The sequence below is a fragment of the Calypte anna genome, chromosome 11 (assembly GCF_003957555.1).
Source record: "Calypte anna isolate BGI_N300 chromosome 11, bCalAnn1_v1.p, whole genome shotgun sequence".
In the NCBI taxonomy this organism is placed as follows: Eukaryota; Metazoa; Chordata; class Aves; order Apodiformes; family Trochilidae; genus Calypte; species Calypte anna.
In genome coordinates this window covers 714,069-741,475 of record NC_044257.1, presented here as the reverse complement: position 1 = coordinate 741,475, position 27,407 = coordinate 714,069, and the positions used below count along the sequence as shown (strand labels likewise).

General features: G+C 47.3%; 1 protein-coding gene across 1 annotated transcript in view; it reads right to left on the bottom strand.

Annotated features, from left to right (window-relative positions):
• Positions 1 to 27,407, bottom strand: part of WDR59 (WD repeat domain 59) — a 51,067-nt gene that overhangs the window by 5,656 nt on the left and 18,004 nt on the right. Inside the window, exons 11-22 of the mRNA XM_030457975.1 lie at positions 25,786 to 25,865; positions 23,553 to 23,685; positions 20,264 to 20,388; positions 19,873 to 20,037; positions 18,454 to 18,549; positions 16,934 to 17,090; positions 15,939 to 16,008; positions 15,446 to 15,599; positions 5,140 to 5,273; positions 3,269 to 3,350; positions 1,370 to 1,482; positions 21 to 168 (exon numbers count right to left, since the gene is read on the bottom strand). Of these exons, the coding sequence (XP_030313835.1) occupies positions 21 to 168; positions 1,370 to 1,482; positions 3,269 to 3,350; positions 5,140 to 5,273; positions 15,446 to 15,599; positions 15,939 to 16,008; positions 16,934 to 17,090; positions 18,454 to 18,549; positions 19,873 to 20,037; positions 20,264 to 20,388; positions 23,553 to 23,685; positions 25,786 to 25,865 (1,457 nt within the window). The remainder of the gene's footprint in view (positions 1 to 20; positions 169 to 1,369; positions 1,483 to 3,268; positions 3,351 to 5,139; positions 5,274 to 15,445; positions 15,600 to 15,938; positions 16,009 to 16,933; positions 17,091 to 18,453; positions 18,550 to 19,872; positions 20,038 to 20,263; positions 20,389 to 23,552; positions 23,686 to 25,785; positions 25,866 to 27,407) is intronic.

Sequence of the window (27,407 nt, the reverse complement as noted above, 5' to 3'; positions counted from 1 at the left end):
AAAAGAAAAGGCAATCATACGTATCGACTGTGGGAGGCCAGGTTGGAGGCACGTTGAGGAAAAGGGCCATAGGAGTTTGGGCCCCCCTGTAGCCTGGACTGGGCTTCAAACACACTGCAGAGCATGGCCAGGGTCTGCACATCATGGAGCTGTGAGTAATGAGCCAGCCTGGGAAAGGAAAGACAGACAGCATGAGACTGGGCAGAATTCAGGGCAAAAGCATTGAGACTCCAGGACAACTGATTTTGAGCCCATGGCATAAATGGATTGGGGTCACACTACTGCCCACAGGACATAAAGGGACTGGGGTCACACTACTGCCCACAGGAGGCACAAGTACTCCTCAGGACTGGGTGGTCTTTTCCATCAAACCTTTGAGAGGCCAAGTGCTTCTCCTGAAAACATCCATCACCTAACAGGTGGGAGTAAGACAGGAGAGCTCTGGGAATCAGCAATGCCTGTGGCCTGATTGGATAATATAATAATAACAACTTTGGAAAATGGTAATAATAATAATAATAATAATAATAGTAATAATAATAGTAATAATAACAACTTCGTGCAGCTTCAGGAACAAGGTCCACAGAGCTGATTTACAAGATGTAAAGCTGGAGCCATTAGACTCACACCCAGCCCCAGTGTCTTTTTAACAAAACCCTCTACAAACAAGCATCCTACAGCCAGATCACAAGGCAAAACCCCACCACAGGTTTTCTGAAAGGCTGTGAAGTTTCTGGATCCATCTGAAGATGCAGAGCAATGAAGAACTGCCTATCCTCCCTTCCCACAGCAGTGAAGAGTGAGGTCAAGCAACAGGATGCAAAACACACCACACAAACCCTGTGTCTCCAAATGGCTGACAATGAGAGATACCATCTATGACTGTGCTCTCTCCTGAACAGATTCACTTGCAGCTAACACTTAGCTTAGAGATTACACAGAATGATTTCCCAGTAATGCTACGTGGCTCCAGTGAATCTGGAAGGTGAACAAACCAGTTGCAGCAACACACTCATTTAGGAGTTGGGGAGCAGAAAACCCAAATCCCCAGAGTCCAAGCTCTGCTGGAAAGCAGAGCTCCCTCCTGCTGTGCCTGGCCTGTTGCTCAATGCCAGCCCAAGACATGGGTGCTGGGTGGCAGGCCAAATACTGCCTCCTGCACCTCATAAACACACTTGCAGCTTTCCTTCCTGTTGCATCTCAGACTTGAGAGGCAAAAAAAAAAAAAAAAAAAAAAGAAAACCAAGCTGTGCACCATCCCAAGTGTGAAACGATGCCATCCAGCACGTGTTGTGTAGTCAGGGATAGCTACAGAGGGCTCTGGTGCAGCAGCCTTTCCCCAACCCCTCCCAGGAATTCAGGTACCTACAAGGACTCCAGTAATTGACGTCCAAATGGATGTTGTGCCCAAGGTATCTCCAAATCTGGGTCAGACTTTGGTCCAAGACAGAGATCAGTAGCTACCATGGCCAGTGACCAAACCTGGCAGACAGGAAGGAAGAGCATCAAAGCTGCAATTAGAAATAACCACACTCCCAGGGCATAGGTGTGCACAGATTCACTCACAGACAGATAATGATGGAGCCTGCTTGTATTTTTTTTTTTTTTCTCTCTCCTGGCAGCAGGGAAGAGTTTCAGCCTCTGTGTCACATGTAATAGGTAGAGAGTAACACAAACCCAAAGCTTTCCCTGTCCCACTTGATTTGAGATTGGGTTAAACTTTGAAGAAGCACAGTCTATGGTCTAGCAGATCCATCAGGGCATTTTAGCAGACCTATTAGTGCAGTTTAGCTTCAGAAACCTCCAAATGGTTTAAAATTGCCAGAGTTCTTGGGTTCAGAGATATCTGGTGGTAGAAAGTTTCCTGGTGAATCATTATTTGCATGGAAAGGATTATTTGATTACCTGTGCTACTGAATACCTCTGTTCTCCTAACACAGCCCAATGCAGGCAGTAGTTTGCCACTTCTACTCCAACAGTTCAACTATTTCACATGAAATTTCTTCTCTATTTATCATCCTCTACTCTGAAAATGGTTCCATCTTTTCAGTCTCTGTAGCACTGACCTAGGATTGGGTTTTCTGCCTTTTAAAATGGGGCAATTAGAGCACTCCAGGGAAAAGCAGAGTTCCAAGCTTGGCATGAAACAAGAGCAGGGAAGGGGAAAATGCATGGTGCAGGAAAGGCAAGAGGAATCAGAAAGCTCACAACAAGGAAAAGTAAAGAAAAAGTATGTGCTCCAAGCACAAAGAAGAGCCAGGAACTGTAGCCTCACCACCAATCACTGTAGAAACAGAAAGAAACAGGAATGAAACTGGAACAAGGACACAAGAGAGCACAGAAAGGAAATGGAAAGGACTTCCTACACTGCTTCCTACACATCCTGCATGTAATCCTTTATGTCTGCTGGAGACAAGGCAAGCTGCAATACAGGCTGGAGGTGCATGGGAAAGGGCAAACCAAGCAAAAAACAGAGGTATCTCAGAGAAATCTCACTGAAGTTACTCCACCCAAGAAGATCTGGTATGAGGGCAAACCAGACAGCAAGGTCTACCTCCTCTTCTCCTGATCTAGCAGGACACATCAAGAAACAGGACAAAATCTTGAGTTTGCTTCTGCTTTCATTAGGTAAATCTGTGCACGTTCCCTGCCCAAGTCTGGGAAGAGCCACATGAGGTCCAGAGGGTTCCTCTGGCAGGTCCAGCCTGCTCCCATCTCCTCCAGACACTCCTGAGTCCTGTCAGATGTTCTGCCTGCTCTGATGGACTAATCACATGGGAAAAGATGGGCCAAAATAGTCATTTTTCTCTTATTGCCAGCTGAAGGCAAGTGGCCAGCCCTGTTCTGGGGCTGGGCCCCTGGGCTCAGACTTCTGGGGAGAAGCTGGCTGTGGCTAGCACCCACTGCCAGCACAGATGAGCACCAAACAATGTGAATAATTATGTAAGGAAGACAAAAATCACCCATCAAAATGCTGATGGCAGCGAGGCAACTGTGTGCAGTTAGTCCCTTGGCTGACTGAAAAGCTGGCCTTATTTTTTGCTTTGCCTGCAGGAACTGCCTGAAAAAAGTGCTTCATGCATGGGTGGCAAAGGGCAAAACAATCTCCTGCAGTGCTGGGAAGGACTCCCTGGATGCCAAGATTCAATCACACCAGTGGCTGTTCCACAGACCTCAGCTTACCAACCTGAGATTCCCTGGAAAAGCTGCTGGAACCAGCACGGATCATACAAGGGCAGCTGAGGAAAGGTCTGATCCAAGGTCATACCTGCACGAGATCCCTCCGTCCCACAGCCAAGGCTGAGGCAGCATTCTTCTGGCAAGTCTCCTGGATATTATTCACATTCAGTCTAAAAAGAAAGGAGATAAGTCTGGTTGGCATATCAGGTGGGGAGGGATGAGGGATGAACGTGGTACTGGCAGCAGGGAGCAGCCCAGAACTTCCAGATCATCCTGTGGTGATCCTGCCATCCTTCTGGCTACTCCCACTATTCAGCTTTAAGCTCACAGGGAGGTGAGCTCCAAACTCACAGGGGTTGCTTCTAAAATGCACTGCTTTCAAGGAGTTAAGCAGACCAAGTTTGTGCCAGGATATCACAGGCTGTTTGAAAGGGATCTTAAAGCTCATTTAGCTCCAGCTGCATGGGCAGGGACACCTCTCACTGCACCAGGTTGCTGGAAGTCAACTCCAACCAGGTCTGGTTGGCATATCAGGTGGGGAGGGATGAGGGATGAATGTGGTACTGGCAGCAGGGAGCAGCCCAGAACTTCCAGATCATCCTGTGGTGATCACTGCCATCATTCTGGCTACTCCCACTATTCAGCTTCCAAGCAGAGCTTGGTGAGCTCCAAACTCACAGGGATTGCTTCTAAAATGCACTGCTTCCAAGAAGCTAGCAAACCAAATTTGTGCCAGGATATCCCAGACTGTTTTGGGTTGAAAGGGATCTTAAAGCTCATCTAGTTCCAGCTGCATGGGCAGGGACACCTCTCACTGCACCAGGTTGCTGGAAGTCAACTCCAACCTGGACTTGAAACCAAACTGGTCCAAGACATGATTCATTCTTGTCCCTAGAAGCTGGTGCCACCAGTTCCATGGTCCTGTTCCCACTCAGCCTGTTGGTCTGCTGTGACCTGAAGGAAAGGTTGATACACTGGGGAGAAGCAGGCTGGTTTTCCCCTGCTCCCCACCAGGACAAAGCACCCACTGGTGAGGCTCTGAGACACTGGGGGCTGAGGAAACCCACATGTTCTTCCCTGCTTATCTGCAGAAATCCTTCAGAGACTCTGGACACCTGCACTGCTTAATATGTTACAGCAAATGAAAAAGAGTCAGGCTGTTCACATGTGAGATATCTGGGAAAGCAATGTCCAACAGGTCTTCTTAAACATAATTCCTTTTAATAAGGTAGATTTCTTCTCTTTTTTCCTCCCCCTCCTTTAAGAAAGCAAGCCTGCCCCTTCCCTGAACTTTCACTGGCTGGCAACTGTGACAGACCAGACAGTATTAACAAAGCTAAAGAAGAAGAAAAATTAGGAACAGAGATTTTGTAGGTATCTGGATTAGACAGTTTGGAAAAAGACACTCCTTGTGGAAAAAAAAACCCAAACAAACCAAAACACAGAACTTCTCCACCCTTTCCATGAAAGCAGAAGAACTTGCTGTACAGACACTGGCAGGTACCACCAAGTCTCCAAGGGAATGAAGCACTCCAAATACTTCTGAAATTAAAAAGCCTTATGAGCTGAGATCAGTTCCACAGAACACAGTGGATATTGGTATTTTTAAACCTGTGCATGTATTTCTGGAGCTCAACACGAGATCAAAAAAATAATTTTTGCTGAAAATGTCTCTTTTCTGATGACAAGAACCTCAACTTGTAAGACCTGAAGCAATGATGCTGGAGGGCCAGTTCAAGCTTTGTGTAAAATGCCCCATCACAGATTTCTTCCATCACACTTTTCAGATTTCTAGGAGACAAGTACCACCTCCCAGGCAAAGAGGGAAAAAAGCAGCATGGCAAGAACAGGACACAGGTGTGGAAACACCTGAAGATCAGTGCCTGGCTGATGTCAGGAGTAAAGCACAGCCGTGCCAAAGCTGCTTTTATCTGGGGAAGGATGCCAGCCAGTACTCACATGTAGAGCTCTCCCAGCAGCTTGTGGACAGGCAGCAAGCAGGAAATATCTTGGATTATAACTTTCCCTGCGGCTTTGATGGGTCGGCTGTTGGCATCTGTCCCTTCTCGTTTGCTTTTCCACCTCCTTGATTTCTGCAGAACAAACGGCAGCATGTTACTGGGGTGGAGGACAGCAGGTTTCCTGGGCCAGGGAACAAGGCACTAGGGTCAGGAATAATGCAAGCAACACCCAAACCTGCCTCTCAGAAGGCTCTGTTACCTGGAAAACACCCACGAGGTGCCCAGGAGAACAAGCATCTCCATCTGTAGGAAGTGAAAAGCAGGTCAAGGCAGCAAGCTCAAGGTCAAACTCACATTTTGTGAGTTCTTCCGTGAAAGCCAATAAGAGAACAAACCAGCACTGGGATGCCAATCAAACCTGGTCAGGTTTTCAGGACAGTTCAATTATTGTTCTCATGAGAGGCCTTGTCTGGGAACCCTCTGCACACAAACCACTGCTGACTTCAGCCAACAGCAGCAAAGAGACGTGCGGGAGGGAGGCAGCTTCTGCTTGTCCTCAGCTTTAGGCCAAGCTCTGCACTGTCTCTTTTAGGTTTCAGCATTTCAGCACACCCCTGCTTAGCATCAGGACTGGGTTCCCACCTCCTGCTTTACCAACAGCCTCAACTGAACCACTGGCAGATGCTAAAGCAGGGCCTAAGTTCTGCTAGGGAGGATCCTTAGCTAATCCATGCTTCCAGCTGGCTCGTGGCACAAGGCAGGGAGGGCAGAGGAGAGGGACCAACACAGGGGCAACAAAACCAAGACACCAAGATTCCCAAATGCTCCCTGTAACAGACACAGAGGACATCTTAATGCCAAGCTGCACGAAGCTGTCTTGGCTGTGGGAAACACCACACGGTATTTGGCTGAAATCCTGGCTTCTGCTGGCTCCTCACTCCGGGAGGGTGAGGAGGAGGAGGAGGAATGAGAGGATGCACAGCAGCACTGGAGCTCCACCAAGGGAAGCACTGGCTGCTCTGCAGGGCTCCTCAGGACAGCAAAGGGCACCCAATGCTGCTCTCCTGTGGCACATCCTCTGCCTGACACACTGCCTATCTTCCTATGCAGAAGCATCTCCTGGGTGGACTGTAATGGAGGGGGTCCCAAGGCTTCCTACACCCCTACCTGAAGCAGAACAAGCCCCTTTAGAGGAGTCAGCAAAACATCCCAGTGCTGATGGCTCTGGAAGGCAGGCAAGAGCTCTCAAACCCAATCTGTCAGTGCCCCTGAAGAGCAGGGTGGGCTACAGGAAGGGCAAGTCTTTGCCCTGCAAGCAAGGTCATCTCTATTGAGGGTGTCTGGCCAGCTCTGGGATGGCTGGGTGCCCAGCTGCCTTTGACCATGACCATGCAGTCCTGTGAAAACCAAAATGCCCTTAAAAACCCCCTAAAACTAATAACCTGATGAAATTAATTCCTCCCTCCCAAGCTCAGAACATCATGCTGAGGAGGCCTTGCCATGCTGAGCACAGGACTAGCACGTGCCACCAGAAGCTAAAGGATGTGCTCACTCTGGGTGCTGGTGCCTGATGCTCAGAGGCTCAAGCAGAGGCTCAACAGTCAGTGAAGAAGGAATTTCCAACTTCAAGAGGGTTAAGGTGGATTTCTCTAGGGATGCCTGTGTGATAGAGCATCACCAGTTCCCCTGATCTTCCACTGCACTGGCAGTGTGCTCGCTGCCCAGTATCCAGAGGTGCCAGATGCTGGTGGGAACAGGGCTGTCAGCATCCAGTGCTATGGAAGAGGTGGCTGACTAGGGCTTAATTCTCTGCCACCTCCCCTCGAGTTCTAACTCATCCAAGCAGAATTTGCCTGCAGCATTTCTCTACAACATCAGTCTGAGAAGTGCCATGTGGTGGAAGGTGGGTAGAATGTGTTTGGGTGGGAGACCAAACTCCTTTCAGTCCATCAGCTCCTAACCAAGGAGCTGTCAGGATCAGCTCTAGCTCTCCCACCACCTACCAGACTTCAGTAACACCTAAAACTGCAGCTCCCCTCCCTGTGCTGAAGGACGTGGGCTGCATTACAACAAAGTTCCCAAACAGCAGTGGGCACCTCTACCTGATTCCTTTTTGCAGGGCAGGCAATGCTGTCTCCTTCCTGGAGTGAGGAGCTGCTGATGCTGCCACAAAACCAGGATGTGAACGAAGCTTGGGAGCCCCAGCACAAGGACATGCCACCAGGGCATGAGTACAAGGACATGCCACCAGGTACTGTCCTGGAAGGGCCACCAGGCTTCTCACAATGCTGTCTCAACAAAAGCTGCTGTTAGTGCTGTGCCTGAGCAGGCATTTTGAAGCCAGGCTTGCAAGATGCAAAGTTCTGCAGGTCAATCACTAAGGGCTTCTGGAGCTTGGCAGGTAATTTGGGGAGCAACTTGCCACCTCCCAACCATCTGTGAGCCAGACAACCCCAAAGCTCACAGCTGATGACCCTTCTGATGTTCCTTCTGACCAAGGCAGGTTCGCTGCCCTGTCAGTGGGAACAGATTCAACTTGCTCCTGCTCTCTGCCAGAGCAGACTGAAGATGGCTCCCAACAGGCATTTCAAAGACCAGAAACATGGACAACACACACCACTTTCCACAGGTAATTCAGTCACTGTTTTTGTTTTTTTTTTTTTTTTGAGAATGACAACAAATGAGGATGAGGATGGAAAAGAGATCCCATGAATGGTTTCCACTGCTTGCTGTTAACACCACCAGACAAATGAAGACACTACATGTATAAGAACCCCTGAAAACCTGGGCTTTAAAAAAAATGGAACCTGTTTTCTTCCTCTTAGCATTGCCTATGCACTGGTAAGAAGGGAAGCCCTAATTCTTCACTGGTGCAGCTCCTGGAGTAGAGTCAGTCAATGGCCATGTGCCCTGCCAGTATTACAACATCCATGACCACTACCTCCTGCCCCTCAAGCTGTGACAGAGTAATAAAGTCACACATGGAAAGTCACTGTTCAAAGTGTCTGGCTTTTTCCAATTCAGGTTTGCCTCAGCTACACCAATGAAGTGTCTGAAAAAACTACAACCAGAAGGATGGGAACCATGCTGAATGAAGTAAAGCTCATCACCAGTGGGAGCAGAAACCCTGCTGTGAACCAAATAATTGCTGGCATTCAATTGCAGCAGCAGCTCTCTCACCAGGGCAGTATTTGAGCACTTTTAACAGGGATTACCACGGGCAAGGAGCTCAAGCTTGGATCTGCCTGCCCAGTGTCCACCACAAGACTCCTCTCTCCCTTCTGCTCCACCTCCTCTCCCAGCAGAAGCTCCTGGGTGTTATCAAAAGGTCTCAGCAAGGCTCAGGAGCTGTAGGGTAGCTCAGAGAACACATCTCCTCCTAGGGGCTGGAGCACAGGTCACAAGGGAAGGCAGAGAACATAAAGGTTGGAGCTGAAGCAGAAATCAACATGCACCAAGCTAACTATTGACAGCTCAAGGTCAAAGACCCAGGTTTGCTGTGCTTGCCCCCCAACATTTCTGGCTCTTTCTGCAGCCTGGAATCCATGCTAAGGAGGAACTGCATCTACCCAGCTGGCTCCTGAGAGTTGGGGGAGAGGAAGAAAAGAAAGAAAACAGTGATAGGCAAATTAAAGCTCATCAGTTCCTCAGAGCACCAGAAGGAAAAGAAATCAGAGCATTTATGACAGTCATGGGGTTGGAGGTGACAGCAGGGAACAGCACTGAATAATGACTAAAAAAGCAAGCCTGCACCTGCACTACCATACATACCCAAGGCTGCAATTTGTTGCAATCTGAAGTGATAACAATGGCAGTAAATGGGTTACATGTAGAAACAGATAGCCCAAGAATAAGCCACCAACTGCTTCGTAGCAACCACCACCATCACTGCATACTCAGCAGAATTGGTTACAAAATGCCCCGTGCCTGCTCAGAAAGGATGCTGAACAGCTGGGTGTGTGTGCCTCTGGGTCCTGCTGAGGCAGGCAGTGCTGCAAGGAGCATCCTGACATGTGGAGTGCAAAACCTTCAGGGTCAACTGGTGTTAGGAGGGCAAAGGGAAGGCTTGTGGACAGGAACAGATTGGACTCCCAAGACTAAGCTGCCATAAGGCCCTAAAGAAAAAAACCAAACCAAAAAAACAAACCCAACCCCCCCCCCCAGTTAAACCTGCTTAAAGGTAGGTTCAAGCTACTTTTAATATTTTACAGATACAATTTCAAAATTGCTGCCTCCCTGTAGAAAGCCATGCTCCTGTATTCTGAACAGCTGCCTACAGATGAACCCCCCCGTGCAGGGCATGCAGCACTGCCTGGATTTTCTCTCCACAATAATCAGCATTTACTATTTCCAGCATCACTCACAGTACCAGGGACTTTACCCAAAGGAGCTAAAAAATCTGAGGCCCTTCTGAACGAAGAGCTCCCCAGCATGAATAGTTCTTTGGAGCTTCCTCCAAGTAACAGCTGGCACCTATTCTGCAGCACAGGCATTTCTGAAATGGAGGACAGTCATTACCTAGAAAGGAGGAGGAATCATTCCTTCTTCTAGACTTGCTAAGCTCCTGCTTCCCCAGATACCCTGAGCAATGCTGAGCTTTTTGTCCAGGAGGAAGGCACCCAGTCTGAATCCACTCCTGTCTCCATGCACACCTTCACCTTGGGCACTACAGCCCACTTCAGAGAGTGGGATTAGCCTTTTCCAAAGGTTGTCCACAAGCACAATCCATCCCTCAAGGCTTGGACTAATTCATTTATCATTTTTAAGGCTACACTACACAAAATTATAACTTTACTGCATCACTTCTTGCTCTTCCCTTCCACGCAAGGGAATTAAACTGTGGCCCTTTGTGCACCACATTTCACTACACCACGAGCTGGCAAGTTCCTCAGTTAGTTTTCTTCCTTTCAGTCTGCTCCTGATCCAAGACAGAACTTCATTTCTTGCCTGTACTGCTCACATTTCTTCATTAGCTCTTTGCAACGAGCATCGATGGAGTCAAGTAAATTACTTCTGGTTTCTTTCACCTTTTATTTGCTGGTATAGTCTTAGAGCTGTTGTAATTAGGAAGGTTTGATCCTATTATACTGAGTTAAATTAGGTGTTACAGGACTCTATTTTATTCCCTGCTGCCATATGAAGAGATAGCATGACAGACAGCAGCTGTGAAAAAACAGTTGTTCCCACAGACATTAAGAGAAATGGACCTAAAGAGATAATCCTTAAATTGAAATGGAGTTCTCTAAGCTTTGCCTATGCTTGGCAATTGAGTGATGAGGTAGTAATTGCCCAAATTTACAGCACAGCTTGAGCAATGCTGTTATCAAGAACTTCACATGAATGGTGTTCCACCTAGAGGGACATGTGGACCTGACTAATAAAAAAAAACCCTGTCAAATAGGCTGGAAAGGGCAGGTACCAGGAGCAGGGACTACCTGGCAGGGAGGCTGGAAGCACAACCACTCTAACTAAGTGCAGGATGGTGTGATTCCAAGGGCTGGGAGGAGATCAGAAATTAAGGGGAAATTCTATTTATTGCTACAGGAAATAAGGCTTTATGGTGCACTGCACGCAGGCAGCTCATTTTAATGAGGTGACAGATCAGCAGCAGCACCTCAGCCAGTTTTTATTTCCAGAGCTCTCAAGCATCCTCCCTCTCCAGCAAGGCTTCATCTTTCTCAGAAACGGGGTGGCACCGGATGGCTGCCGATGCACAGAACCCACGCAGCTCCTCTGCAGTGCACTCTCTGTTTCTTAGAGGTCAATCTTAACTCTTCAGACTACCCTTTGGCATCCTTTCCTGCCTGCTGGGCCAGGTAAACCAGACATGTACAAACCAAAGCAGGTCAGTGTTTGCACCCTGCAAATCAGTGTCTGCTCCCGTCCGCTTACATGTGCGTTCACTCTTCCCGAAGCTCTGGGCCCCGTGTGGAGTGCAAGTCCCCCACCTCTGTGCAGGTTACTCAAAGGCAGGCAGGTGGCATTTTATTCTTGGGCCCTTGGGCAGAAGACAGGGTTATATCAAGGACAGTATTAGCACAGCACACAGTACCGGGAAGTCGTTAATTGCTTGTATGGACCAACGCCGCCGGGCAGAGCGAGGAGACATCTGCACGTGAAAACGTTATACCCAGGAAAAGGGAAGAAAGACACCAAGAAAATTAAAGACAAAGGTAAATAAACTGAAACGAAAAGTGCCCTGAACCAGCAGAGTAAAAGACACTGTTCCCAACGTTCTGTTAGGCAATGGACAGTTGCAAACCACGATCCCTGCGTGTGTCCACACGCAGCCGTCCCGCACAACGTCACCCAGGGTGCTGGCAAAGCCAAGGCTACTGTGTCTGTGCCCCACACCAGCCTCTGTGAAAGGCTTTGGCAACCACAAATCTACAGGCAAGTCTTCCACACACTGTTGGATTGCTGCAAGAAGCACTGAACTGCTTTATGTGACCGTGGTCATACCATGATTTCACAGGAGAGCCAAGGCCAACACCCCGCTGCCCCACATGCCAGGCTCCTACTCTAACCAGTTTTAACTCCTCTGGGCTGAAGAGGAAGGCAGCTACATGAAAATGGGGTAATTTCTAATACAGCTGTCCAGCACCAGGGCACAGAAGTCTGCAGGAAGCTTAATCAACACTCCTGCTTACTCAGATATCCCTTTAATATCCAGCATCCTCCAGGGCTTGACTCACTGAGACCTGCTGTAGCTGTTGACTTCCATTTTAAAAGAGAAAAGCCACATCAGGATATTAGGAGGGATGCAAAGACCCTGCAACTTGGCAGGGCCACATGGAAATTGTCATTATGGACTGAGGAACTCGTTCAGGTTGAGTGCACAATCAAGTTCACTGATAGCTCCAAAGTAGGTTTCACTCTGAACTTGCAGATGTCCCATTAAGTACTCAGGACAGTGCCACAGCAATAATAAATGGAACCTCTCAAAGCAGATCACATAAAAACATTCTGTGATAGATCTGTAAGACTTAACACAATAGAGGGGTTATTTGTGCTGTGTGTAATGCAGGTTACATTTATTTCCAGCTGGTGACAGACAGCTGGGACCATCAGCCATGCCTTCAGCCTCCAACCTGCCATGCATCTCACTGCCAGGAGAACTGGGCAGTCAGGGAGCCGAGGGATGAGGCTGGCTGCTGGAGCATCAGGAAGAAAGCCTCCTGCTAGAGGTTTCTCCACCAAGCCTCACCAGAGAAGGAGAAAATTACTAATTGAAGGAAACTCAGTATACTGGAGAAGATCTAGTTGAAGATGTCCCTGCTCATGGCAGGGGGGTTGGATTAGATGACCTTGTAAAGATCTTTTCCACCCCAAACTAATCTAGGCTTCTATGATAAGAAGCAAAACCAAGCTCAGCCCTCCTCTGCTTTTCTGTGGGTAGGTGATGCTATCAGCCCAACCTCCCATCTGCTGGAAGCCTGAAAGGTGCTGCAGCCAGGGGGGCACAAAGCAGCAGTGATTTCCAAGCCCATTGCCCCAGGGGTAGCACGAAGACACTGCTGTCACCACTTGGGTACAGCCAAGGCTGAGCTGTCCCAGTCCCCACTGACACAACCCTCTAAGAGGGGTGAAAAAACACACAGCCATGGCAACTTCTTTGAGAGACTCCAGGTTTGGAAGGCCACTGATGGTATTGCTGCAGTAGATAAATCTTCTTTCTGCTGACTGCTTGAGTGGGGAGGGGGTGAAAAAGAGGGAGGAAGAAATGAGGACTGTGCACATGTGAATAAGAAGTGAGATATATGTATGTATGTATAGATACATAAATGTGTGCACCTGTGTGTATACATCTACACACACATTTAAATGGGCACAGAAAGGCTCAGTGCCAGGTTCAGTTTCTTTTTGACATCCTAAGGAGACCTCTGCTGGGTTCAGCAGCTCCTGTGCCTTTCTGGGAACACAACATATTTCTGTCTAGCAACAGGCAAATCTCATTTGGTTGCTCATAGCAGGATGCTACATGGGATTTAAATACCTGGTTATCACTGACAAACTCAACTGGGGCTGAAGTTATATACCATGAGAGTTAAGACAAAAAATATTTCAATTTTTATGTAATTCAAATATAAAATCCAAGCTTCAGAGCAAAGAACTACCCAGACTCAGAGTCTGGGCTTTTAAAAATGCTCCCAGTGAAATGACATAAAAAAATATGTAGCATTCATCTAAGACAGGCCATGACATCCACTCCTGAAGAATCAGAAAACCTTTGCTGAAGGAAGATATAGGTTTTTTCTTTGTCTTTTTTGTTTGTTTGTTTGTTTGGGTTTTGTTTGTTTGTTTTGTGTTTTTCTTTTAAATTACTTCATCTGTAAGAACACCTGAGCTAGCTTCCTGCTAGGGCCCCAACACTTCTTCCAGCCTGGCACAGGAGGAGACAGCTTGGCAGGTGGAAGGGGAACACAGGAATTTTCTCTGCCTTTCAGCAGCCCTGACTATCCACGTGCTTTGTTCTCTTCACTTCCCTGCCACCAAAAAAAAACATCATATTGCCACCAATACAGGGGCTGGGGATACAGGTCACATGAAGTCACACCAGGCTGCTCCCACATGTTATTTTTAACCTTGTTTGTTATCTTAAAGAGCAGTGTTTCAGAAACAAGCACACTGCAGAGGACAGAGGTAGCTCTTTAAATAAAACTCTCCTGCAATGACCAGAGCAGGATGAAATTCTTGTACCAGGCAGCATCATTTTTTTACTTCTCAAAAAGAGGCTTGTGTGAGAAAAAAAAAAAAAAATCAAACCAGAATGGGGACTGTGAAAGTCTTCTGGGGTCTGTAGGCAATAGTGAGGAGAAGCCAGCCCCATGGCTGGTAGGTGTATTGACTACCTCATGTCACACAAGCAGGACAGTCCCAGAGGGGTCAGATGTCCTGTCCAGCACCACTGGAAAATTAAGATCTTTCAGTGCCCAGGCAGGATAAGAGCTCAAAGCTCTGAGCTTCCCTCTGCTCCTGGGATAGGAGTTCCCAAGCTCTACTGCAGCAGAGTGCAAACAGCTTCTGGCTTTGCTGAGGGTACCTGCTGCAGCAGATGCATGCCCTCAACACAGACAGCTGGCAAACTAACCAAACTTTTACCCTATTTTTCCAGGCTATTTCATCCCCTGCTGAAGCACAGGGAGTTTGTTTCTGAGCAAACTGCATGGCCAGTCACTCCCACAGCATCTGCTCTGGGCCCTTTGCTGCTTCAGAATTAACCAGCATCCACCCTACAGTCACCAAGGGGTCTTTCTCACCCACTATATCCCAGAAGGAACAATTCCACTCTCCTCCAAAGCCTTGCTTGTAAAGAGCAGTGATAGCACAAGCTACATTTAATCCAGAAACATCTGGAATGCAAGATCTTTGGAAAAACACGTAGGAATTACTTTTGTTTAAAACAGTCCAAAGGGCCATATATAGAGATCCTATAGCAGCCTTCCAGTACCTAAAGAGGGGCCTACAAGAAAGCTGGAGAGGGCCTATTTAGAAGGGCATGTAGTGAGAGAACAAGGGGAAAGGGCTTTGAACTAGAAGAGGGGAGAAAGAGGTTAGATATTGGGAAGAAATTCTTTCCTGTGAGGGTGCTGAGCCCCTGGCCCAGGTTGCCCAAGGAAGCTGTGACTGCCCCATCCCTGGCAGTGTCCAAGTCCAGGTTGGATGGGGCTTGGAGCAACCTGGGCTGGTGGGAGGTGTCCCTGCCCATGCAGGGGGTTTGAAACTAGATAAGCTTTAGGGTTCCTTCCAACTAAAACCATTTTATAACTCTATAATAGTCCTGAAAAAGAGGTCTGTAATAGAAAGATCCCAGTAGTAACCCATAACCCAGCAGAGGATGGTCAGTCAGATGCAGAGAGCTACAACTCTTTGCATTTACACACATCAGGAAGTCTAGAGAAGAGCAGAGCTGTCTGTATTTCTCTGAAGAATGCAACTTCTGAAGGGTGAGATTTTAATACTACATAATGGGTTGGACTTGATGATCTCTGAGGTCCCTTCCAACCCAGCCAATTCTATGATTCTATGAATGCAAAGGGAAACAGTGTCCTGCACTGAAGGAAGCTGTGATGGTCAGTGTGGAGAGATATAAAATAAGCATGTCAGATGCTAGAGAGGATCAGTAAAAGATGTTACTCATAGGAGATAAACCCATGTGACACTTTTACAAGGCTGCCTGTGACACGATGTCTTCTTGAGCGGGATATGAAGCTTCTGATACCAGCAACGCTCACAGCTATATGAAATACAAATCAGAATGTGTTGCTGAAGTGTTGGGAAAGGCTTTTTGGCCTGGTACTTACCCTCTCTTTGTAGTAGAAGGAGCTAATGGAGACCTGCTCCTTCTCACTGCGGGTGGGACTCCCACTGTACAAACGCAGGTTGCCCGGCGTCTCCGTGCGGATCTTCATCGGAGTGATGAGCCCACTGTGGTATGCTGACAAAGCTGACAGGGACCTACAAACAAGAAAACATGCTTTCAGGAACATTTCTTTCAGGAAAGGAAAGGTCTTCCTTTTAGGGAAACTCCCCAGATTGCCTTGGAGGCTCACGCTGGCACCTCCACAAAGCCAGTGTTTCAGGTGTGTCAGAAGTGGGAGCCTGGCGAGCGCCATGGATCCCAGGGACCAGCATCTTGATCCCAGGGACCAGCATCTTGATCCCAGGGACCAGCATCTCCATGTGGAGACCCCAGCTGAGACTCCAGGTCACTGCTTCCTGAGGGTCAGGAGATGCAGCCAAGGATATGATCCTCTGCTGCCTTCCTGCTCCTGACAATGGCACACCTGGACTCACCTGGGGGTGGGTTCTGTCGGGGACACAGCACGGTGCATGGTCATGGGTCTTGTGAAGTACACCAAGTAACCTGAAGAGACAGGAGGTGAGAAGCAGGTTACCCAAGAGTGGTTTACATCAGGGAATTTACATCAGGAAATCTGCTCATTAGAGGTACAAAGGTGGGGTGCCTATCCACTATCCTGAGTGCTTTTAGAAGTACAAGCAGACAACTTCATTTTCTCAACCCAAAGCTACTCCTTGCACACCCATTAAAGAGCATGTTTTGTTGAGATGACTGGCTTAAAAGCACAACTCAAGTGGCTTACAGACTTTACTGTCTTCTTTACTGAAGACAGTAAAAGAAAATGAGCAAATACATCCTCATGATTTAACTCTTCACCAGAACCTGACAAGCACTGTGATACTTCAGAGTTGGATGCAGCCAGGTTGGGAGGAAACGTGCTTGTCTCTGAAACAGCTCAGTGAAACTTAACAGCTCTTACTCAGACCTTAATCTGGCTTTTTTTAAGGATAATTTTTGCATTGTATACTATCCTGGAAACCTGGATGTGATTGCACCTCCCCTCCCATTCAGAAGTTTCCTAATGACCTTAGGAAAGCTACTCTGGAAAACAGAAAGAGTGCAGATGAAAGAAGAGCAGCTAGTAACAAGAATATGGCTTCAACAAGGGTTAAGTTCAACCCTAGATGACAGTAACTTTGCAAAGCCTGAGAGCCAGAATATGTCCAGCAAGTCTGATGTTGGTAGGAGAGAACTAGGCAAGGCAAACAGCTATTCCCAGTCTTCTGTAAAAGGTTTGTCAATGCCTCTGGCATGCTACAAGCCAAAGGCCATCTCTTCAACCAGTCCTGCATTTTCAGATCCTAAAATCCCACGTACAACACCAATCATTATAGATTTACCACAATGACCAAAGCCAGAGGCAAATGTCCCCCAAGGTATCAGACCAATCCCCAGGTAGGTGTTGTAACATAGCAGTGATGGGGCTGACCTGCACCACAGAACCTGGCTCCAGAGGTCCTTGGAAATGGGATGTTAGAGTCCTGGTAGGAGCCATAGGCATTGGAGACCCGGGCAAACGTGGGCAGGGGAGGTGTCACAGAGTTTGACAAAGCATAGGGGTTGCTGGATGTGCTGTCTTCTTGGTTCTGAAACAGAAGTTACCCAAGGTCACAATCCTGCTGTCACAGAAACGAAACCCAGCTGGGGCACTGGGCACAAGCAGCCTCAGTGAAGGTGCTCGACCTTGGAGCCAAAGCAGGTCAAGAACAAGAAGTGGCTACTGCTCAGGCTACAAAGGCAAGTCCAGAGAGTCCTCTCCCACCACAGTCACGTTGAAATGTAGAGAGTAATTTGGAGGTGAAACAGTGAGGAACTAGATAGAAAATCTGACCTGCAGACTCAAGTTGTGACTCACAAGACAAGGGAGCTGAGGTCCCCCTGTTACCTCAATAGGTCACTCTTGAAATAGGAACAACACAACTGCAGAGGGCAAAAAGCAGGTTTTGAAATGGGGAAGGCAAGTGGTGTGAAATATTGCAGGACCTCAGGCCTATCCATAGGAATTCTGGCAGAAATCTGAATTCGTTTGGATAAAGAGCACTACAGGTCTAAAGGAATTCTTTAAAGGACCTGGCATGAGCTGTCAGATTACTGTACAATGGAGAAAGTTCCCTCTTTGACAACATTACTGTTGAAACCAAATAGAATGAACTGTCTCCATGTTAAAAAAAGCAACAAAACAACAAAAAAACCCACAGAACAAAAACCCTGAAGAAAACCTCTCAGAAAGGAAGCCTGAGGAGAGTCTCAATTTTTTTTTCCCTGAATTCTAAAATCACACACTCCAGCACACTTCACCCACACACAGAACTCATACCTGACACTGAGATGCTGAGTATGTACCACAGAGCTCTCAGCAAAGGGCAGAGTGTGGCTTGGATTTATCTGCAGTACCATCCCTACAAACCCTCAGCACAAGGCTTCAGGAAAAAACAGACTTTCACAGATTTATTTTTTTTTCAAGGGAAGAAAACAAGGACCCTAGAACAGGACTAGCAGCATCTTTGACTAGAACTGAGGAGGTAACAACATCTGCCACTCAGACAACATCTGCCTTTCAGACAAGACTGAATCCACCAGCTGCCTGAGGCCTCTTTTACCTTCTCCTGCATGCCCAGGCACTCAGCAAAATATACTCAAGAGCTAGGAAGCCACCATGCACCACTTAAGATGCCCCAACTTCCAGCCATTCCTGCTAACCTGAGTATCAGTGAGCATGCAGAGTTCTCCAAAGCAGCAAACCTCCAGGGCCTGATTTGCAGGAACCAAAGGCTTCTAATAATCCAGTTTTCCTCAACATTAACCAGGAGTGCTTACAAAAATGTAACAGCCAGTCACAGGGGTATATTTACATCACTAATGAGGCTGGACTCACACTGCAGAGTCAGGAGTGTGGGAAGTGAGAGAAGACAACAAACTAGGGCAGAAAGCCCAGGTAGTTCTCCATACCACAACAGACTCCAGCCAGGAGACCAGCTGACGCAGGCAGGGCTCCAGGCAGCTCTGGTTCCTCTTCACTTTCTGCAGAGAAGTGTCTTTCAGTATCTGGAATACATACAAGACCCAGTTATGGTTCCATCCACACCTCTCCCACATCCTTTTTTGTCTGCAGAGCAGCTTAGAGGATGCAGAGAGGACAAAGACATTCCCTGACATCAGCTGGAGCTATACTGACCCACGGGTGTGCTGCCTGCTTTGAGTTTTGATATGAGCAAGAAGGGTTCACCTTGATTCAGCAGTCTGAGCCAGGATTTGGGCCTTTATACTCCAGCAGCTGTTTGCAGTATATAGAGAGTATATATAGTATATACTATACCACTGTTTGTAGCCCAGACACTGGAACAGCCTGCCCAGGGCAGTGGTGGAATCACTAAGCCTGGAGGGATCTAAATGGAATGTGGACCTGATGTTTAGGGACATGGTTTAATGGTGAACTTATAATGTTGGTCAAAGGTTGGACAGGATGATCTTGAAGGTCTCTTCCAACCAAAGACATTCTGCAATTCTGTTTCACAGCAGTTTGTGGCACACTATCAGGTTGGGGCTTTTTTTCAGGAAAGAACCCAAATTAATCTATCAACTCACTGAAAAAGATTTCATCAGCAATAGGACTTCTTACACCAGATGATCAAACACCTGGTCTGGAAGGGCTTTTGTAGGAAGTCCTCTTGTTTTAAAAATTGTTTGTGGAGAAGAGTAGGAAGTAACATCTTAGCTCAATACTATTATCTTTCTGCAGCTGGATGCTTAGCTCTCTGTTTTGCCTTGTATGGGGCATGAGGAGAAGGATGTTAGGGATCCTCAGGCAACACAGGAACAGAGTGGCATTGAAAAACAAATCTAAAAACCACCAGTGAAGAAAGGCAAATTCTGGGCTGACAGCCCAACAAAAACCTCACCCCTGGGAGCTTCACAATGTACCAGATCACAGTGACCTGTGGGATCATAGAATGATTTGGGTTGGAAGGAAAGGACCTCCAAGGGTTATCCAGCCCAACCCCCCTGCAGTCTCAGGGACACCCTCACCCAGCTCAGGTTGCTCAGAGCCTCCTCAAGCCTCACCTTGAATATCTCCAGGGATGAGGCCTCAAACACCTCCCTGGGCAACCTGTGCCATTTTTCCATCACCCCCATGGTAAACATTTTTTTCCTACCATTCTATCTAAATCTACTCTTCTCTGGTTTAATCCCATTGCCCCTCATCCTATCATTACAAGCCCTTATAAACAGCCCCTCTCCAGCCTTCTTGTAGTCCCCCTTCAGGTCCTGGAAGGTCAGAAGGTTAAGATGTTTTATTTTGTCAGTAATCAGGACAGCAAGTGCCCGGCATTTGTGCATTTACAAAGACAACATCAACTCCCCACACACCTTCAGCAGCTTTGCCTTCATGGATGCAGTGATGGAGGTCGGGTTGATGAACTGGAAGGATGGTGCAGCATTATTGGGATACTGAACAGGGAACATCACCAGCATCCTGACTCTGTGGTTGCCACAGTGCACTGACACAGTACAGCTACGACTCACTGCATCCATCTGTAAGGAAAAGCAACTGCTCTGTAGTGAGATCTCCCAGGATTTTTCAACTTCCAGTGGCTTCCATGCATGCTGAGGGGACAACTCCTCTGAGCACCCACAAACCCTGCCTGCAGACAGCAGTCACTGCAGCAAAATAGGTTGCCCCCTCAACAAGCTCTGAGGAGCCAGCCTGCCCACATCCCCTCCCTAAGAAGCCAGAAAAAGGGAACTTGAAGCTCTTCACCTCCACATTGACATTTCGGATCTGCACGTTGATCAGGGAAAATTCCTGCTGCAGTGTTTGAGGCAGCCCCAGCTGGTCTGCTTTCTTTCCCACCAGGGGGTCATTCAGAAAATCTTCTTTTAAGGCTGTCAGGAAAGATGAAGAACAGGTTGAGACAAGCTGTAATAGAGACAGACTTCTGGCAAATGATGGCAGAAGGCAGCAAAACCAGCAGGAGCTCTTCTGACACATGGAGGTATGAGTCTGACATGGGAGAGATCTGTGAGGGTCTCAACTGTTAGAGGAAGGATTCTAAACCTTGCTCTTCAAAAACTGTCTGTGCAAAGGTTTCCCAGGAAGGCTATGGAAGCTCTCTGTACAGCCATAAATGGGCTGTCTCTAACTTATCTGAGATCCCTTCTTCTGCCAGAGTCACGAGCAGCCTGTTCAGCAGGAAAGAACTGCAGCCAAAGTAGTGTCCAGCAGCAGCTCTGATCCTTGGGACTCACATCCCAGTGCTCTTGGCTTTCAGGGAATCATTCCAAATCATAGTAAGGCTTTGGGAGAGAGGAGAAGGTATTTCTGGCCCTAGTAGAGGCTTAATTAATCTGTAGCAGTCATTTGCAATTGCAGTCACTTGATGATGCAAAGCACTCTGGTGCTCTCATGGTTTTTAAAGACTCATCCAATGGCTGCTTTAAGCAGTTTTTAGGAGGATCATAAGCCCTATATGCCAGAATGCATTTATATAAGCAGGTCAAGTGCTGCAGAACACAAGGAATTATGGTTAAGATACCAAACTTGATGGAGTTCCAGGAGAATTGGTCTCTGCCTGTGGTCATGCCTTGCTTTAACCTCGTATCTTGCTATGTAGCCCAAGAGGAGCAGCTCCTTCTGAAGGGGATTTGACTGTGGAACTACTTCCTAAGATGACAAAATGTATTCTTTGGTTCCAAGGACACAAGGGAAGTCCTGGTCATTCAGTTATCATTCTCACACTTGCAATACCACATTGGAAAAAAAAAAATTTACAAGAAATGCAAAATGCTTTTACAGGTGTTGGGCTGACCTGATGGAACAAATACATTTGGTTTTACTGCTGCCTAGTGGGTTGCTGAATTTGGGTAGGTGGGATGCTCAGCTACTCATTCCTTCTTGTGATTTTATTATAGTGCTTCAACAAGCTTCACAGAAGGCAGTGGGAAAAGGGACTAAAGGAAGATCAGTGGATTTCAGGGAAGAGAACTGTTTTTAGCTCAAGACACCAAACAGCTCACTGAAAAACCATCTCTGCAGTTCCCAGTAAGGGCAGTACCCTCCCTTTGTCTTTTCCTCCCATTCCCTTCCAGCTAGTTTCCAATCCCCCAAAACCCACATATTTGTCAAAATTCCTGAAGATCCTTCATGGGCAGCAGCCAGAGAGGAGAGCTGTACACTCAGCACTCAGCTGGGGGGTTTTCTCATTTATCTGCAGACTGCTGTTCTCTTCAAAGATCCCCAAAGTGCTTTACTCCTATAAGATGGAGACTGAAACACAGCCACCTCCAGGGTGAAACATCAACAGCCCACCATGGCTTTTAGGCCAGAAAAACCTGAAATTTCTACCCAGGGACTTGCTTAAGCACTGATCTTGCAGTCACAGTATTTGCAGCTGAATCTACCTTAAATAAAAGCCATTTTTATTCCCTTTGGCCACAAGGGAAACCTTGACAGTCTGAACCAAACCCAGACTCACACAGAAACTACACAGCATGTATGAATGAAACCTCAGCAGGGACAGTGAAAGAGTTAAATTTCTGCAGTGGAAAAGAGAGGTCTGGCAGCCAGAATGAGAACATTTCAGGCTCTCAGGCACAGCAAGACAGGCTGAGCTTCCCCACAGATGCTGAGCACAGGTAATTGGGGCTTTTTCTACCACATTATAAAAGCCTCATGCAGACAGAGGTGCTAAAAACTTTGAGAAACTTGTTCTGCTCCCACACAGGAGAGGTGGCAGGGAGGAAGTATATTGGGATTTGCCAGGCAGGAAACTTCAGTTATGGAGAGAAGCCTTCCTTAAGGAACTTCACAGCTGTCTCCTTTATTCTCAAAGGAGAGTTTTTAGACCACTTTCTCCTCTTCCTCCCTCCAGTTTGTTGGCTAGTCAAAAGGAGAATCAAATTGCTTTCCTGTAAGCCCCTCACACTGGGAATCCATTGTAACACCCTGCTCCAACACAGAGAGGAACTGTGAATTTAAACCTAAACTTGGGAGCACCCAAGTCTTCCTCAGTATTAAATACAGAAACCTCTTTGGACACCTTCTTTATGTGCACACCATCACCATGGCTCTCAGCTGCTGCAAATCTCTTCTACTCTGGTACTTACACTCTTCAAAAACTAAAAACCTGAGTGTTTTACCTGGCCAGAGCCTTAACCACACAAACCCTCTCCTTGCATTCCTTCCCTCTGCACCTCCTCTTCCACCAAGTCAAAGCACTTTGGTTAAAGCCTCTGACCCATACCCACCCACCCATCTAAAACTGGGAAGTCAGAGATACCATCCCTCTCCCTCTGCCCTCCCAGCCTTCAGCCACTTCTCACCAAGGCATGAAACAAAAGCTCAAGAGCTCTCTCCACACTGCTTCTAGTGGACCAGAAACAACCTGGGCAGATGCCTCCATCTTAGATCCATTCACACAGTGACCCCAGAAGTGTTTTATGTTTCAGGTGTAACATAAGCACCTTGTGCTAGAGTGCCTTACCCAGACACTCCCCTCTTCTCCCTGCTCATCTTTCAGCTTAAACTACTTAAAAGTCTCACTTATGGCAGCAAGCCACAGTTAGGACCTAAAGAGAATACAATTAAATTACGTATTGGTGAAAAGGAAGAGCTCCATTTTACAGGTAGAATGATATCAGTGTGTTAGAGGAGAGGGAGGACCACCCTGAGAAACCCCTAGTGCTTTTTTGGGTATCAGACAGCACTTCCTCACTTGAGAGGTTCATCAGGAACTGGAATGGACTGCCCAGGGAAGTGGTGGAGCCCCCATCCCAGGAGGTGTTTAAGGAAAGGCTGATGTGGCACTTAGTGCCATAGTCTGGCTGATGTGGTGGTGTTAGGTCATAGGCTGGACTTGATGATCTCAGAGGTCTTTTCCAGCCTCAATGATTCTGTGACTCCCTCATCTCAGATGGGGAGTCCATCAGTCTTTGAAACAGCACCACTTTGTGCTTTGTCAACAACATAATGCTCTAACACTAAGATGCACCATCTTGCCACCACAAAGACAGCTGGTGTTTGAAGTTCCATGACCCACTGCTTGCCTCACCTTCCTCATCCCCATGCCCAGAGTTATGTTGAGGTTCAGAGTCCTGGGGGTGAAGGGTCTTGTCTGGCTCTGGCAGATGAGAAATCCCATCGATGAGGTCCTCAACTCCATCCAGGATATCATTAGCACACAGCTGAAAAGACCAAGCACATCCACATGCTGCACAAAGGGAACCAACCTGCAGAAAGTCACCATTTCTCCAGGGAGCTGGATTTGCAAGGCAGGTCTGTCCAAACAACAGTCATGACTAAGACCTTGACATTGTTTCTGTGCTGGAGACAAGTGATGTTCCCCTTTCCAGCATCCTCAGCCCTGTCACCTCAGCCAGCCTTGACAAATCTGCTCAATTACAAAGCCACTTAATTGACAGGGCCAGCCTAAGCTACAGAGATGTGACTTTAACCACATCTAAAGCTGACATAACTAATACAGAACTTTTTTCATGATTTATATCAGATGTAACAGCTGCACATTGTTTTTGATATTTATGCTCCAGTAGAGTCTATAGAGACTCAGGGACATACTAGGGACCCTAGGACTCTAGGTCCTGTGCCAAAAGGAGACCAGGAGAACTTGTATTTTAAGTTCAGCACAAGAAAACGGGGAAGACGAAGGAGAAAAAACTACCTAGGGGAGAAAGGATAAGGTTGCCACGTGGCAAACTGCACCATGGATCACCAGCAACATGCCATCATGTGTGTTGTTTGATCCAGACAAAGACAAGGACGAAAGAGAAGTCAGGGCTCTGATGTAGATGAAGAGTTGGTTTAGAGACAGGAAAGAAATCAAATATTCACAAATATATCAGGTGGGATAAAAAAGGGTCATTTTTCACAGAGAAGGTTGTTTACAGACCTGCAGGACTCCTGCAGGATCTGTGCTGGGAACACATGCTTCTCAACATACTCATTAAAAGCCTGGAACAGGAGGTGAATAGCAAAATGACCAGGTCTGCTGATGCCACCAAGTTATTCAGGGGAGTAACAAGAGTGGCTGACTGCAGACAATCACAGAAGGACCTTACAGGAGTAACTGTATGAAAATGAAATATGAAATTGAGTTCACATAAAGCAATGCATAATGGGGGAAAAAAAAACCTCGAGTTCAAGCTGACTGAAGGAACCAGATGTAGAGGCCAGACCAAGCAGATGTTTTCAGGGAATTATGCCTGACAACTTAAAAAACAACATGAGTACTGGAAATGATTGAAAAGAAAATAAGTTCCCCACCCAAAAAAGTATATAATAGAACTGAAAAAGGGTTGTGAAAAGCAAAAGAACAAAGTTCTCATACAAAGAATGAAATGTAACAAGATGTTTTGACTTAAAAAAGGAGCTGAGGAGGAATATCATGGAGGTCTACAGAACCATCAGCAGTATAGACAAGCTGGGTGTATAGCTCATCTTGAATGTAACGAAACCAGCAGGTTGCAAAATACACTAATGAAGGGGCTATTTTTTCACACAACACCTAGGAAAGCCAGGAAACTCCTAATTCAGAGGATGCTTAAGATGACAAAAATGTACAGAGGTCCAAGCAAAGACAGAACAAGTCCATGGAAGTGAAACTCATCATGCTTTGCCAAATACAAAGATGCCAGACTCAGGGAGTCTCCGAGCTGCAAACTGCAGGAGGCTGACAGGGCATTTGAGGGAAACATCATCCATATTTGCCTCCTTCTTATCCTCTTCCAAGGCATCCCCAGCTGAAGCTGAGGCAGAGCAATACATGAGGCCACGTGAGCCTCTGGTCAGCCCCCACTGTTCTAATCATTTCATCAGCAATTTGTAACTGCTGCCAGCCAGCAGAACAACAGGACTCATACTGCCTGCACCAGGCCAAGAGGTAATGGAAACAAGGGGAGGAGGTGGAGGCACAATCCCTGCATTTACCAAATACCTGAAACACCAAGAGAAGGCTCATACAGTCTTACAGCTACAGAGGTGGCATCTTAAGAGGCAACGCAGGCAGTAACTGCTCTCCACCTTCCCCAGACACCTTGCACACTTACTATTACACAACAAAGTGGCCTTGCACTTCACAGAAGCTTTTGAGGCACAAACACAAAGACCTCACGGGTCTCCCTGAGGATGTTTCTGGGCTGGAGCTGAAGTGGCAGCTGGGTGCTGTGTGTGCAGCTCTAGGATACCAGAGAACAACTGCCAGTGCAAGGAAAAGAAGGTGAATCCAGCCTGTAAGTGTCTGTAGCTCAGGAATAAACACATTTACTCACCCTCTGCAGCTGAGAATCAATCCTCCACATTCTCAGAGTCTGATCACGGGACCACGTAACCAGCTGGTAGTCTTTAGAACCTAAAACAAGACAGCAAAAACTTACAGACCCTGCTGCAAACTATCTCAGCCCTGCCTGCAGAGGAAACAGATGCAAGCAAGCCAGCAGGGTGAGTCCTGTCCCACTCTGCACTGACCTGGGTGCATCAACTTCCCTGCATCACAGTCACCACACCTCTGCCTGAGACACAATTCATGAGTGAAAAGCATAAAGTAAGTCTAAATTAATGTGATCTGATTTTTCCAACAAGGAATGAACAAGCTCTGATACAATGTTTATTGAAACAGAAGAAATAATATGGTTCAGAAATTTACTTTTTTATGGTAACTGTAGTATCAAAATATCTTATTTCCCCATATCTGTTACAAGACACAGATGTTTTAAAACATTTCTAAGCTAAAAGAAGCTGGTTCTACTCTCCCCCCTTTTTCTTCTGAGATTTGGATCATGCCAAGACAAGTTCAGTAATCAAATATATCTAGCCACATACTATCTGTCACCAGATGAAGGTACAGACTTATTTATGCCCATGTTTAGGCCTTGTGACACAGTTTAGGTTTCCCTTGTCAAACAGCTGCTGCATTTAGGAATCTGCTGCTGCACAGCTGCTTCCTACCCTCCTCTGCTGAGACACAGCAGCTGTTTAAATAAAGCACAGCAGACTCTGTGGCTACCTTGGTTGTCTCTGCACTGAAGCAGGATTGGAATGCTTGGATTTAATTTGCTGGAGATGAGCACAACTTCCAGCCTCAGATATATATCCATCAGCTCAGCTAACACAAGACAACTGTGGTTCAAGCCTGCCTGAAAGTTCACTCACAAGTTGACCGAGACTCTGACACAGTTCTGTATCACCCTCCTCTTTTTAAAGGAGGAAAAGCAAGGTTAGGAGAAGATGGTGACTGAATTTCCCCAGCAGCTGGTGGCAGAGGGTTGGACCAGAAGAGTTGGGCTGATCCCAAGGGGATGAGGTTCAACATTCCAAGTGCCGGGTCCTGCACTTTGGCCACAACAACCCCATGGGGAGCTCCAGGCTGGGCACAGAGTGGCAGAAAGGGACCTGGGAGTCTGGATTGCCAGGAAGCTGAAGAGGAGCCAGCAGTGTGCCCAGGTGGCCAAGAAGGCCAATGGCATCCTGGGCTGGCTCAGGAACAGCGTGGCCAGCAGGTCCAGGGAAGGGATTCTGCCCCTGTGCTCAGCCCTGGGGAGGCCACAGCTTGAGTCCTGTGTCCAGTTCTGGGCCCCTCAGCCCCTCAGGAAGGAGATTGAGGTGCTGGAGCAGGTCCAGAGAAGAGCAAGGAGGCTGTGAAGGGATCCAGCAGAATTCCTGTGAGGAAGGGCTGAGGGAGCTGGGGGTGTTGAGGCTGGAGAAGAGGAGGCTCAGGGGAGACCTCATCACTCTCTGCAACTCCCTGAAAGGAGGTTGGAGCCAGGGGGGGGTTGGGCTCTTTTCCCAGGCAACTCTCAGCAAGACAAGAGGGCAGGGTCTCAAGTTGTGCCAGGGGAGGTTTAGGTTGGAGATGAGAAAGAATTTCTTTCTGGAGAGGGTGATCAGGCATTGG